Source organism: Hoplias malabaricus, chromosome 8 (assembly GCF_029633855.1).
Source record: "Hoplias malabaricus isolate fHopMal1 chromosome 8, fHopMal1.hap1, whole genome shotgun sequence".
In the NCBI taxonomy this organism is placed as follows: domain Eukaryota; kingdom Metazoa; phylum Chordata; class Actinopteri; order Characiformes; family Erythrinidae; genus Hoplias; species Hoplias malabaricus.
In genome coordinates, this window is record NC_089807.1 from 2,568,451 (window position 1) to 2,581,505 (window position 13,055).

Consider the following 13,055-nt stretch of genomic DNA (forward strand, 5'->3'; position numbering starts at 1 on the left):
ACACACTCTATCAGATTATTCATTCTATGGACAATGAGAATCTAAAAAAAGTATATGGATGGCTGAACTTGGGTCACTATGTATAATAGTATATATATATTTCTGTCCCTGTCTATCCCTGCTCTCCTTATGTCTCCCTCTATTCTTCTATATCCCTCCCCTTCCCTCTCTCTGTGTGTATGTGTGTGTTACAGATTGATCTGTTGGGACAGAGTGTGTTTGATTACACTCACCCATGCGACCATGAAGAAATCAGGGAGACGCTGCTGCACAGAACAGGTGAGACAGCCGGTGAAAATTTTATTGCATTCAACCACAAGAGAGCACTCAGGTACTGATATAGCACGGCTAGCTCTCGATCAAACCTCACTGCAAATCATCCCAGTAGTATTGAATGGAGTGTTGTCACTCAAGAGAACACAGTTCAGTCTTAGAAGCCTTTTAGCTGACTCACAGGCTTTAGGCATTGTGAACATACGTGTTTTCTCATGTGCAGATGCATCACATTTATAATGACAATGTGTTTCATGAAGATTATACAAGCTGTCTGTGACTGTGCCTGTGTGCAATGGGTGCAGCTTAAAGTATCTCTTTCTTATTCTCTCTCTCTCTCTCGTCTCTCTCTCTCTCTCTCTCTCTCTCTCTCTCTCTCCCACTCTCTCTCTCTCTCTCTCTCCACTCTCTCTCTGTCTCTCTCTCTATCTCTCTCTCTCTCCCACTCTCTCTCTCTCTCTCTCTCTCTCTCTCTCTCTCTCTCTCTTTCTTTCTCTCTCTCTCTCCCACTCTCTCTCTCTTCTCTTTCTCTCTCTCCCTCTCTCTCGCTCTTGCACTCTCTCTCCCACTCTCTCTCTCTCTCTCTCTCTCTCCCACTCTCTCTCCTCTCTCTCTCTCTCTCTCTCTCTCTCCCACTCTCTCTCTCTCTCTCTCTCTCTCTCCCTCTCTCTCTCTCTTTCTCTATTTCTCTCCCACTCTCTCTCTCCCCCACTCTCGCGCTCTCTCTCTCTCTCTCTCTCTCGCTCTCTCTCTCACTCTCTCTCTCTCTCTGTCTCTATCTATTTCTCTCCCACTCTCTTTCTCACTCTCTCCCACTCTCTCTCTCTCCCTCTCTCTCTCTCTATCTATTTCTCTCCCACTCTCTCTCTCTCTCTCTCTCTCTCTCTCTGTCTCTATCTATTTCTCTCCCACTCTCTCTCTCTCTCTCTCTCTCTCTCTCACTCTCTCCCACTCTCTCTCTCTCCCTCTCTCTATCTATTTCTCTCCCACTCTCTCTCTCTCTCTCTCTCTCTCTCTCTCTCTCTCTCTCCTCTCCCTCTCTCTCTCTCTATCTATTTCTCTCCCACTCTCTCTCTCTCTCTCTCTCTCTCTCTCTCTCTCTCTCTCTCTCTCTCCCAGGTTCTAAGAAAGTACAGGAGCAGCTGACAGAGAGGCGTATTCTTTTGCGGATGAAGTGCACTCTTACCAGCAAGGGGCGATCCGTCAACATCAAATCCGCTTCATGGAAGGTTGAACACAACCTCAAAGTTTATTTTTCTTTTGTCTCCTTTGTGAATTTAAGAGGGAAAAAAAAGATCATTTATCTCGGTCTGTTTTCAGGTGCTACACTGTTTTGGCCACATCCCACACACAGGTGTGTGAGGACACAGGTGTGTCGGCATCGTACATGGTGTTAATCTGCGAGTCCATCCCTCACCCAGCCAGCATGGAGACTCCTCTGGGCTCTAGAACCTTCCTCAGCAGACACACACTTGATATGCGCTTCACACACTGCGATGAGAGGTGAGCACCATTAAACATCTGGCTTCAACTTCTACTCACTGGCCACATTATTAGGAACATTTAAAAGTATATGCAGCATATCTTCACAAAATGCCCAACATAATTGCATTCCTGATCATTAATATAACTATTCAGTTAACTGGTTTATACTTATATGTTCGTACCATGCAACGGTAATGCGCTGCCATCTAGTGGTCACTAAGTGTAGGTAACACTGATGTTCTTGTGTGTGTGTGTGTGTGTGTGTTGTACAGGGTCAGAGTGTTGCTGGGATATGAGCCGAAGGACCTCCTGCAGCGCTCTGTGTATGAATACTACCATGCCCTGGACTCAGACAGTCTAAACAAAGCACACCACAACTGTAAGAACAATTACCTGCATGGCACCCCCCTCACCCTCAAAATCAATAGAGAAATATCATTAATTCATTGTCAGTAACCACTTATTCAGTTCAGGGTCACAGTGGGTCCTGAACCCACCCAGAATCACAGGGGGCAAAGTAGGAAACACCCTGGATTGGGTGCCAGTCGATTACACATTCATGAATATGGAACATTTTGTTTGGTCAATCCACCTGATGACCTGTGTGTTTGGACTGTGGAGGAAACACACACAAACACACCACCTGGAGCTGGAGCTGTGTGACGTTGACACAACCCCTGTGTGATGTTGACATTGTTTAAATAATTATAAAATCATAAAATATTATTATAGGCGGCACGGTGGTGCAGCAGGGAGCGTCGCAGTCACACAGCTCCAGGGGCCTGGAGGTTGTGGGTTCGACAAGGTCCCGCTCCGGGTGACTGTCTGTGAGGAGTGTGGTGTGTTCTCCTTGTGTCTGCGTGGGTTTCCTCCGGGTGACTGTCTGTGAGGAGTGTGGTGTGTTCTCCCTGTGTCCGCGTGGGTTTCCTCCGGTGCTCTGGTTTCCTCCCACAGTCCAAAAACACACATTGGTAGGTGGATTGGCGACTCAAAGTGTCAGTAGGTGTGAGTGTGTGAGTGAATGTGTGTGTGTGTTGCTCTGTGAAGGACTGGCGCCCCCTCCAGGGTGTATTCTTGCCTTGCGCCCAATGATTCCAGGTAGGCTCTGGACCCACCGTGACCCTGAGTTGGATAAGCGCTTACAGATAATGGATGGATGGATGGAAAATAATATTATTATAATTATAATTATTATTTCAGTGTCATGTACAAGATCATTGTTCACTGTTGCCTGAATGTTAATGGAGCTCTGTGTGTGTGTGTGTGTGTGTGTGTGTGTGTGTTCAGTGTTTGTGAAAGGTCAGGCCTGTACTGGACAGTATCGTATGCTGGTGAAAACAGGAGGTTTTGTTTGGGTGGAGACTCAAGCTACACTACTTTACAACAACAAGAACTCTCAGCCTCAGTGTGTTGTCTGTGTCAACTATGTGCTCAGGTAACTTTTTTTTTCATTTGTCGCTGTACAATGTACAATTAAATGTGTATTCTGCATTTAACCCTTTTATGTCAGCAAAGCATGCATTGTATAGGCTTAGTTTGCTGATGCTTTTCAGAGTGTGTGTTTGTTTACTGCTTCAGCTGTGCATTCCTCTGTTTGTTCCAGCGGAGTGGAAGAGCCTGAACTTGTCCTCTCTCTCCATCAGTCCACGGTGGTGAAGCAAGAAAAAGTGGAGGAGGAGGAGGAGAGAGAGGAGGAAATAAAAGAGGAGTGCTGTCAGATTGTGGAGAGTAAAGAGGAGAAAGGGGAGAGTGAGATCGAGAGGGGGGAGGAGGAGACTGCAGAGTTGTGTGATGGACTGAAGGGGGAGACAGAGACCCAACTACACTTTAACAACATCGGTAAGATGGACATATATACGTATACCTTGCTCCTCACTCCTGGGCTCTCACATTGAACGGAGCTGTGGCTCATTCTCATTTAAGAGGAACAGGCGCTGAAAGCGGCCTTTCTGAATAGGGCTGTTTAGACAGCAGGTGAATGCTGCTGTGGTGTTTCATCCTTGTGGTGTTTTGACCAAAGCATGTCACAGACACTCCTCACTGTCCTCACAGACAGTCACCCGGAGGAAACCCATGCGGACACAGGGAGAACACACCACACTCCTCACAGACAGTCACCCGGAGGAAACCCATGCGGACACAGAGAGAACACACCACACTCCTCACAGACAGTCACCCGGAGGAAACCCATGCGGACACAGGGAGAACACACCACACTCCTCACAGACAGTCACCCGGAGGAAACCCATGCAGACACGGGGAGAACACACCAACTCCTCACAGACAGTCACCCGGAGGAAACCCATGCAGACACAGGGAGAACACACCACACTCCTCACAGACAGTCACCCGGAGCGGGAATCGAACCCACAACCTCCAGGCCCCTGGAGCTGTGTGACTGTGACACTTCCTGCTGCGCCACCGTGCCCCCCGTTATTTAGTATTAGTGTGAGCTTATTCTTTCCAGGTTCAGGGAAACATTTGAAATGATTGTTCAATGATAACCATATGCTGCAGAGATGCCAGAAAGAGATTAGGTTGAAAAACACAGGAGTACTCATTTAATAATGTTGTGATTTTGCAGATGCAGAAGTTGCCGTGCTGAAAGACGTACCCCTATACAGTGACGTCATGCTGCCCTCCAGCAGTGATCTTCTGCCCCTTTCACCCCTTCCCACCCCAACTGAAGCCTCCTGTGCCACTCTAAGCCTTTCAGAATCCAGCACTTCAACACTCCAGCTGGAGGACTTCTCCTTCCCATCATCCTGTGTGGCAAACACTCCTGATACAGCAGGGGGCGCAACTTGCAGCTCCACACAGGTTGGGATTGGGGCACTTCATTTACTGCATGTTATTTTAACTCTTAAACATATCCAATTAGTGCTGGGGTTTTTTATTGAACACTGGGCTATAGAGCAGCTGGATGCCATCATATCCTCACAGCAATGTACCAACATCCCGTGTAGAGATCGTTGCTGCAGCAAAAGGGAATTATACTCTTAACACCCTTCATTTCAGAAAATAAAATTGAATGAGCAAGATACTAAACCTCTGTGGGCTAGGTTTCCACACATGGATTAAGCCTAGTATTCAACTTACAAATAAACTAGGCTCTGTGTTGACTTCTGACCTCAGCACCCAGTGCAAGGTTAAAGGAGTTAGTTCAGGGCATCGTCTCCAAGGAAGCTGAGTCAAAAACACTGGTCAACGCACAGGTACACAATGCCCTTTCAAACATCCCAAAGCTGCCCAACTGACCTGCAGTATAATCTGACCACAGGATGCTGCCAAACGTTTGTGGACACCTGCTGATCCAACATTTCTTCTACAATGAATAGTTTCCCACAGTCAGGATTGTTTCCCTCTTTGCTGCACTGACACTAATGAATGTTTTACACTAAAAGTAAAAGTTTAAATATAAAATTAGAACTGTTTTGATAGCAATGGTGTAATGTGTAATGTAATACCTACCCCATTAGGCAATGGAGGATCTGGACCTGGAGATGTTAGCTCCGTATATCTCCATGGATGAGGATTACCAACTCCAAGTTCACCCTCCTGTGCACTCCGGGAGTTTTAACCCTTTTTCAGCTTCAAAATCAGCCTCAGAACATTCAACAAACCAAACACACACCAGTAACACACACACCAGCATGGACACAAAGGCCAAACCACCAGAGCAGCTCCCAGCAGTACAGCAGAGCTCCAAAAGGTAGGAACCACAGACCACCAAAGGAAGTACTTATGCTGTATGGCCAAAAGTTTACGGATGTCTATTGATTCCACGTTTCTCCTTTAATTAGTGATATTAAAAATGAGGTTATCCCTCTCTGTGCAGCAGTCCCAGACTACTCTACTCTTCTTAAAACTGCTTTTTAAACTCATTGATGGATTATGACTAGAGCTCAGATCTGCGCACATCCATCTATACTCCTCTAGTACACATTTGGCATTGGGTTTGGTGACAACAGGCTTGTGCAGCTCCTTCAGAGCATCCCACTCTAATGCATGCTTTTCTTTGGAGCCTATAATGGCAGGAATAATAGCTAGAATTGCTCATTATAATAGCTGTCTCTTGGACATATGGTGTATCATAATTGAAAAAAAACAACAAATCAAAACACATTAAAAATATACATAGATCAAGTAAATGGAAGTAGTTACCACCACAATGTTTAGAAACGCGTGAACATTATTACAACAGTAAAGTAACATCAAGCATTCCAGCAATTTACAAGTAATTCTGGAGAAATATCCATCAATTCATTCTCTCTCTCCTTCTCTCTTTCTCTCTCTCTCTCTCTCTCTCTCTCTCTCTCTGTGTGCCTCTATCTTTCTCTCTCCAGGGGATGTCAGTCAGAATTATATCTCTCCTCCACCACTCCGCAGAGCCAAAAAAAACAGCTCAAGAGGAAATTAGAAACAATTTCTCTGTCTCAGGCCATAGGACTGGTATGTGTTTGCACAGTTATTTTTTTCTTTGTTGTTTTAGTGTGTGTGTGTGTGTGTGTGTGTGTGTGTGTGTGTGTGTGTGTGTGTGTGTGTGTTTTCTTGTTCTGCGTTCATATTTAGATATTTTCTCAACTGACTCAAATAATTCCATGTTTTTTCTGTTACCAGCAACTGTATTGTTTTCCACAGTGGAATACGATTTAAATAATAATGAACTCATTGTTTTTGTCGTAGAAAGTCCAAGTTAGACCCAGTGTTCCTGAAATGGTCTTGATGCTCACTAGGATTAAATCACACAATCAGTGGTGTATTGGTCTATGCTTTTCAGTGAACACCTGTTCAGAAGCGGGTGCACTCATATTTCCTGGCTCCACTCTTTAGAAGGGCTGTCCAGGAACGTTTGGACAAACAATCCTCGTCATTTTTACATTATTTAATTGTAATGTTATAACAATGTGCTTTCCTTTAGGACCAATACTAATACTCACATCAAACATATCGTCGCTGTCCGGTGATTTCTAGTTTACTACAGCATCTGAACACAGGTTGTTACCTTCTCATGTAATATATACAGTACCTGTCATGTTGGGACACCCCCACTCAGGGAGGGTGTGCTTGGTTTTGGGCCATTTTCCACATGTTGTGAATGTGCAGGACCAGTCATAGTTTGGACACCTCTCCTCATTCAATGGTTTTTCTTTGTTTTTTCTTTATTTTCTACATTTTAAATGAATACAGAAGACATTAAATCTCTGAAGGAACACAATATGGAGTTATGTAGTAAACAAAAAAGGGTTAAAAAAACAGAATATGTTTTATACTTTAGATTCTTCAAAGTAGTCCCCCTTTTGTTTGATGACAGCGTTGCACACACACTCTGGAACAGTTTTCAGTGAACAGCTGTGGCCTCGTCAAGAGTTAATTTGCAGAACTGCTCTCTTCTTAATGTGTTTGAGACCATAACCTGGGTTGTGCAGAGGTAGGGGCTGGTACACAGTTGTATACAGTGAATAGCCCTGTGTCCACCACCCACTGTATCCAATAGCCCTGTAGCCACCAATAACTAATGAGAAGATTTGTCCAAACCTATGTCTGGCGCTGTATATATAAACAATATATTCATTGTCCGTAAGAGCTTATCCAGTTCGGGGCTGCGGTGGGACTGGAGCCTACCTACTGTGTGCAAGGCAGGAACACACCCTGGGTGGGGCGCCAGTCTATTGCAGGGCAACACACACTCACTCATCCACTCACACACTCAAACCTATGGACAATTTGAGTAGCCACTCCACCTACTAATGTGTGTTTTAAATAAATTTAATACAAAATACATTGTTTGTATTACACAGTGGTGCAGCATGTAGTGTCGCAGTCACACAGCTCCAGGGACCTTGAGGTTGTGGGTTCGATTCCCGCTCCGGGTGACTGTCTGTGAGGAGTTTGGTGTGTTCTCCCTGTGTCCGCTTGGATTTCCTCCCACAGTCCAAAAACACACGTTTGTAGGTGGATTGGCAACTCAAAAGTGTCCATAGGTGTGAGTGTGTGTGTGTGTGTCTCCCTGTGAAGGACTGGCGCCCCCTCCAGGGTGTATTCCCGCCTTGCGCCCAATGATTCCAGGTAGGCTCTGGACCCACCGTGACCCTGAGCTGGATAAGCGGTTACAGATAATGGATGGATGATTGTTAACTAAGCTAATCATTTACCATAACCATCATGCAAATTTCACACAGTGTGCAGGACAGCTGCTGTGTTCTAATGATGTAGTAAACTAAAAATACCCAAAAATGGAGATACATGTTTTTAAAGTGATGATAAATTTGATTCCAAAACAATGTGTCTCAATCAGAGGCTGTTTTTCTCCCTGGGTTCTGTGCTGTAGGTGGTCAGTGACTTACCTGTAGCAAGTAAAAAAATCAGGAGGTCAGAGGTCACAGGGTTAGAGGCAGTGTCCCAGTCCACTGTACCGGAGTCCATCACCATACTACTGCTGCCCTCAGGTAGGTACCTTTAGCTTCCTCATATCACATGATATAGAACACAGATTATATTAGTCTATAAAAACAACCCCATTATAAACTATCTCCTGTTGTAGAGTTGTATTTAAAGACCATAATAAACACTATACACTAGGAGATATCATTCTATTAACAACCACATCAAACACTCCTACCCTCTGCGAAAAGTTACCTAGTGCACTGTCTGCAGGGCTGAGCCTAGAGAGGCAAAGCCAGTGGCTCTGTTCTCTTTAATATATGGGTCAGTGGAGCATCACAATGATTAATGCTTTAATACACTATACATTAGGAGATATTTCTGAACAACATAAGTAAACAATCTATAAATGTCCTCAACAAACACCCAATACACAAAAATGGGATCTATTCTTACATACAAGACTTCAGTAGATATTTCTATGGTCCATATTTTTAAACCAGAACTATCCACTTAGCTGAATATCTGCTAATGAATTTCTCCTTTGATGCATTAAACCAACAGTATTTGTCTCTGTTCTCTCAGATGTGGTAAACCAGTTGTTGGCCGGACCCTCTGAAAGCCGGACCCTTGCAGTGCCGCTACCCCAGCTGACCCGCTACGACTGTGAGGTCAATGCTCCAGTAACCGAACGTCAGAGCCTGCTCCAAGGGGAGGAGCTACTGTACGCGTTGGACCACAGCATTTAGACGCGCTGGGCATACAATAAGTGACATTTTTCTTTATCCTTCCTAATTCATGGTCCTACACAAATGTTTCGACATTCTTGGTCAAAATATGTTTACATCCTTTACAGAGGGCTTACATCTGCACATTTTGATGGACACTTACTGTTTATTTGGTGAATTTAACAAATATACAGGTGAAGCTCAGACATTTTACATTCATTCCTTCATTCATCTTCTGTAATTGCTTCATCCGGTTCAGGGCTGCAGTGAGCCCAGACCCTAACCCGAACCATTGGGCCCTCGGCAGGAACAGAAACCGGAAAGGGCGCCAGTCCATCACAGAGCATCACAGTCAATAGATAATGTTTGCAGACAAATGCTATTTTTCAGCTTGTTCTCTGCAGAAGATCTCAGAAAGAACTCACTTTCACATGGAAAATCAACTAAATTATTGACCAAGTTTGAGCAAACTTTTGTGCATGACTGCGTACTGCCCATCAAAGGTTTGTGGACACCTCAATTCTGGTAACTTTACAGTTTAATAGGACCTCAGTATACTCATTTTCAGTAGGACAGGATATACTATAACGGTAATGAATTCTCTTGTATAGAATAATTGCTGGTAGCCCTTGAAGTAACACAATACCTGTTAAATTTGGAGATAAATACTTATATACATTCATTTATGGGAAATACATCTATAGAAAGTCTTAGTAAAACACGTAGTATAGGAGACATTAGTCTATATGTGAAAGTAGTTGATCTTAGTCCATAAACAGAAATACTACATAAACCAGTTAGGTCCATTAATGACCTTTGTAAATATTGATATTAATATTAGAAAGTGTCCCTAAACCTCTGATGCTCAGGATATTTTAGAGGAACCTGCCATAAGATAAGTGCCCAGAATTCTGCTCCCCTCGTGCTATTAATTATGTTTTACTTCATCAAAGCCATTGTTTTTTTACAACATTATGAATTAAACCTGTTTCATATTGCTGTCCAGTTCATTGATGGCACAATGGCCAGTAAAAAACATTCACATTATGATGTAAAGAGCTTTTAAGTCACTGGGTTTAAAACACTGAGGCTTTAATGATTTGGTTCATGCAGATCCCTAACCTCATAACGATTAGGTTCTTTACCAAATGACTCTTGAAATCTCAAGTTTACTGTTCAGTTCAAATGATTTCTGGTGTGGAATGCTCTGTTCTTGAGAAACTGTGTCAGACTTGTGAATGGAACCAGTCCTCCACCTCTTAAAAACTAGTCACAGAAAGTTGTTGAATAAAATGCTTGAGAAAACCAAATTAGACTTTGTTTTGCCGTAGTTTGGAGAATGTTTTTTGCTTTGATAAAATGTAATAATTGAAAGGAAAACCTACCTAACTTATTTAGATTATTTTAAGGTTTAGAAAACTTGTTTCTAAATAATAGTCTTTAGACTGGTGCACTAGAGGTTGTGGAAAATAAATAAAATGATATTTTTATATAGACCAGGCCTCTCTAGACATGGAGACACCTCCTATCTCTACCACTGTAAAGCAGAGTCTCTACACAACACCCTCAGTGACTCTCACCAACTGAATTATGGGAGAATTCAGAAAACTGGTGAAATTGATTTCCCTTTTTCAAAAATCAGTGAATGCACAAATGTAACTGGAGAAACTAAACAGTTTAAAATCAAATACAATAAAATCAAAGCATCTTACTGTTCAAGTTTACACAAAAAATAACCATTATGTTATTTTCAAAATCACAAAATCTTCAGAACAACATTGCAGTTGAATGAATGTTCATATTCAATGCATAAACTCCCACACAACACACAGCCTTGCCTTCTAAAGACTTGAGCGTAATTTGTAAGTAGCACCTGTTCTTTACACGGGGTGACAGCTTCATGACAAATGGACCAATACAAATCCTCCAAAATCCTTCAAATATTTTGTCGCAAATTCTCTTATAGATTTTATACTATTACATCAGCACTATATACTATTGAGTGAGTACTACATGCCATACATGAACACCTGGACGTGTCAATTGAGTGCATGTTGAGTTAGCACCAAATGCTATCAAGTGAGCACAAGACAATACTGGGTCAACACTACATTCTATTAAGTGATCACCAGACATGACAACATGGGCACAAGGTATTTAGGGTACAAAATAGATTATCTAGCGCATGTTAAATAGTATCTGGTTATTTTTCATAATAATTTTCTTAATAATAACATTTATTTCTATTATTATATTTTTAAGAGGCTATATAAGGTACTGTTTTGGAGATAGGAGTTTCCCCCCAGCAGCAATGATATAGTATTTTTACCGCAAATAAGTCCAGGCGCACAACTGTATAGATTTTCCTGCATAAAGGGGAAGTAGCTTTACCAGCAGCTCATGCAGTATGATTGTATTATTAGCATTGCTGTTTATACAGTTACTGTTAAAACATTTCAAAATGTTGTATTTTATTTGTTTTTATTTAGTTTTACAATGAAATGTGCGACTAGCCTTACATCTTTTGAATGTATTTGTATGTCTTTGTCTTAATTGTTTCAGATTTATTCCTCTGCTGTAAAGTCATGTGCAAATGTTTGAACACATCATCAGTTATGTCTCAATACATAGTGTGCATCCTTGCTCCCTTCTGCCTAAAAGGCAAGCTGCGTAGGATTAGCAGCATTTTAACCAAAATATCAAGCTAGCAAGCTTGTTGTTAACCAATCTAGAATGCAAGCTTGTTGAAACCAGTGACTGTAGAAAGCGGTCACTGGTTGGACATTAACCTGAGTCAGCAGAGCTAGCGAACATGCTAGCGAACATTCCAATAAAGTAAATAAACACTCAACAAAACTAAAATAAATAAGATATATTACCTTTTGATTGCCGATTTTGGCAATTATTAGTTCAACATATTTACAAGCACTTTAGGAACCTCTGAGTCCACACAAATCCCCCAGTAATCTGCAAAAAATAAGTAATAAATAAAAATAGTATGTTTACGTTTACCTTTGCAACTTGGCAGTAAACTCACCATGTCACGACACATTTTTCGTATTAACATAAGATTGTCGAAATTGCACAAAATTGGGTCATTTTCACTTGTGTTGAAACTCAACACACTCATTTACAGTCTTTAGAGTTTCCCAGGAAACTGGTATTATCTGGTTCTCTTTTTGCACATGTGCAGATGTAGAAAAGTAAAAGAAATCGGAGTCAGAGTAGACATGCACTGAAGATTGATCCTGCTCTCACGATCAGATTTCCATCCAATAATGGCATCGGTTTGAGCTACAATCAGATTAAAGCCGAAATCTGATAACGATTACTGTGCACGTAAACGCACTTATAGTTGGACTGTATGAAAATCATTTAATAATACCATTATATATTTAGTTCTTGTATGTTACCTGTCAGTTGTGCATCTGTGTGTAAATTATGAAGTGTGTCTTATGTTCCAGTGTCTTGTGGTAAATGTTTTCCTGTGTGTGCACATGCTGAATAAAGTTGCTTTAGACCTGTTTGGTATTGGAAGCCTTTGGGTTTAGTTTCTTTATGTTGCCATGGTGACAGCATCTGTACTACTTTGTGATTGGTCACTCTAATTATTTTAATATAAATCTACATCAAAAAGCAAATTATTGATGACTCCAGAGCTGAATAGTGTTGTACTGTCTTCTCTACTCATGTTGCAGAGGTAAGCTGAAGCAGTGTTAGGAAGGAGTCCTAGCCAAAAAAATACAGTTTTCCTCATTAATTGCAGGTAATCAGACACAAAACATGTCGAATGAATCTTTAGTTTAATTTCTGCAGCTGTGGCCAATGTAGCTAACAAATAGTACGGGCTAACAGTACAATATTGTGTTAATTTTTTTTATTTATGTTTTTATTTTTTTTTTCAATAAAAGAGAACTTTAAGCAGATCTGGGCCTCCATTATTTTGGAAGACACTGGTATGATGTGGTGTGTTCTCCAGGCAGGGAGCTGAACCCTCAAGTTCTGCACAGAGGCCAGTGGTTTCTCCCAGTACACTTTACTAACCATACGAGTTCCACTGCACACAATACAACATACAACATAGTACCTACAGACGTTCAAGTGTTATTTTTATCATTAAATTGCAGCAAGACACTGTGCACATGTATACTTTAAATGCATATACATATTTATTACATTTACTCA

General features: G+C 41.8%; 1 protein-coding gene across 1 annotated transcript in view; it reads left to right on the plus strand.

Moving 5' to 3' along the window:
• The window catches only part of hif1aa (hypoxia inducible factor 1 subunit alpha a), a 27,162-nt gene extending 14,579 nt beyond the window's left edge, over window positions 1–12,583 (plus strand). The window contains 12 exon segments of the mRNA XM_066679790.1: window positions 195–279; window positions 1,393–1,502; window positions 1,594–1,620; window positions 1,622–1,776; window positions 2,031–2,137; window positions 3,046–3,193; window positions 3,362–3,597; window positions 4,343–4,578; window positions 5,238–5,470; window positions 6,105–6,210; window positions 8,090–8,207; window positions 8,728–12,583. Of these exon segments, the coding sequence (XP_066535887.1) occupies window positions 195–279; window positions 1,393–1,502; window positions 1,594–1,620; window positions 1,622–1,776; window positions 2,031–2,137; window positions 3,046–3,193; window positions 3,362–3,597; window positions 4,343–4,578; window positions 5,238–5,470; window positions 6,105–6,210; window positions 8,090–8,207; window positions 8,728–8,891 (1,725 nt within the window). The 3' untranslated portion in view covers window positions 8,892–12,583.
• Window positions 12,584–13,055: the final 472 nt, after the last annotated feature.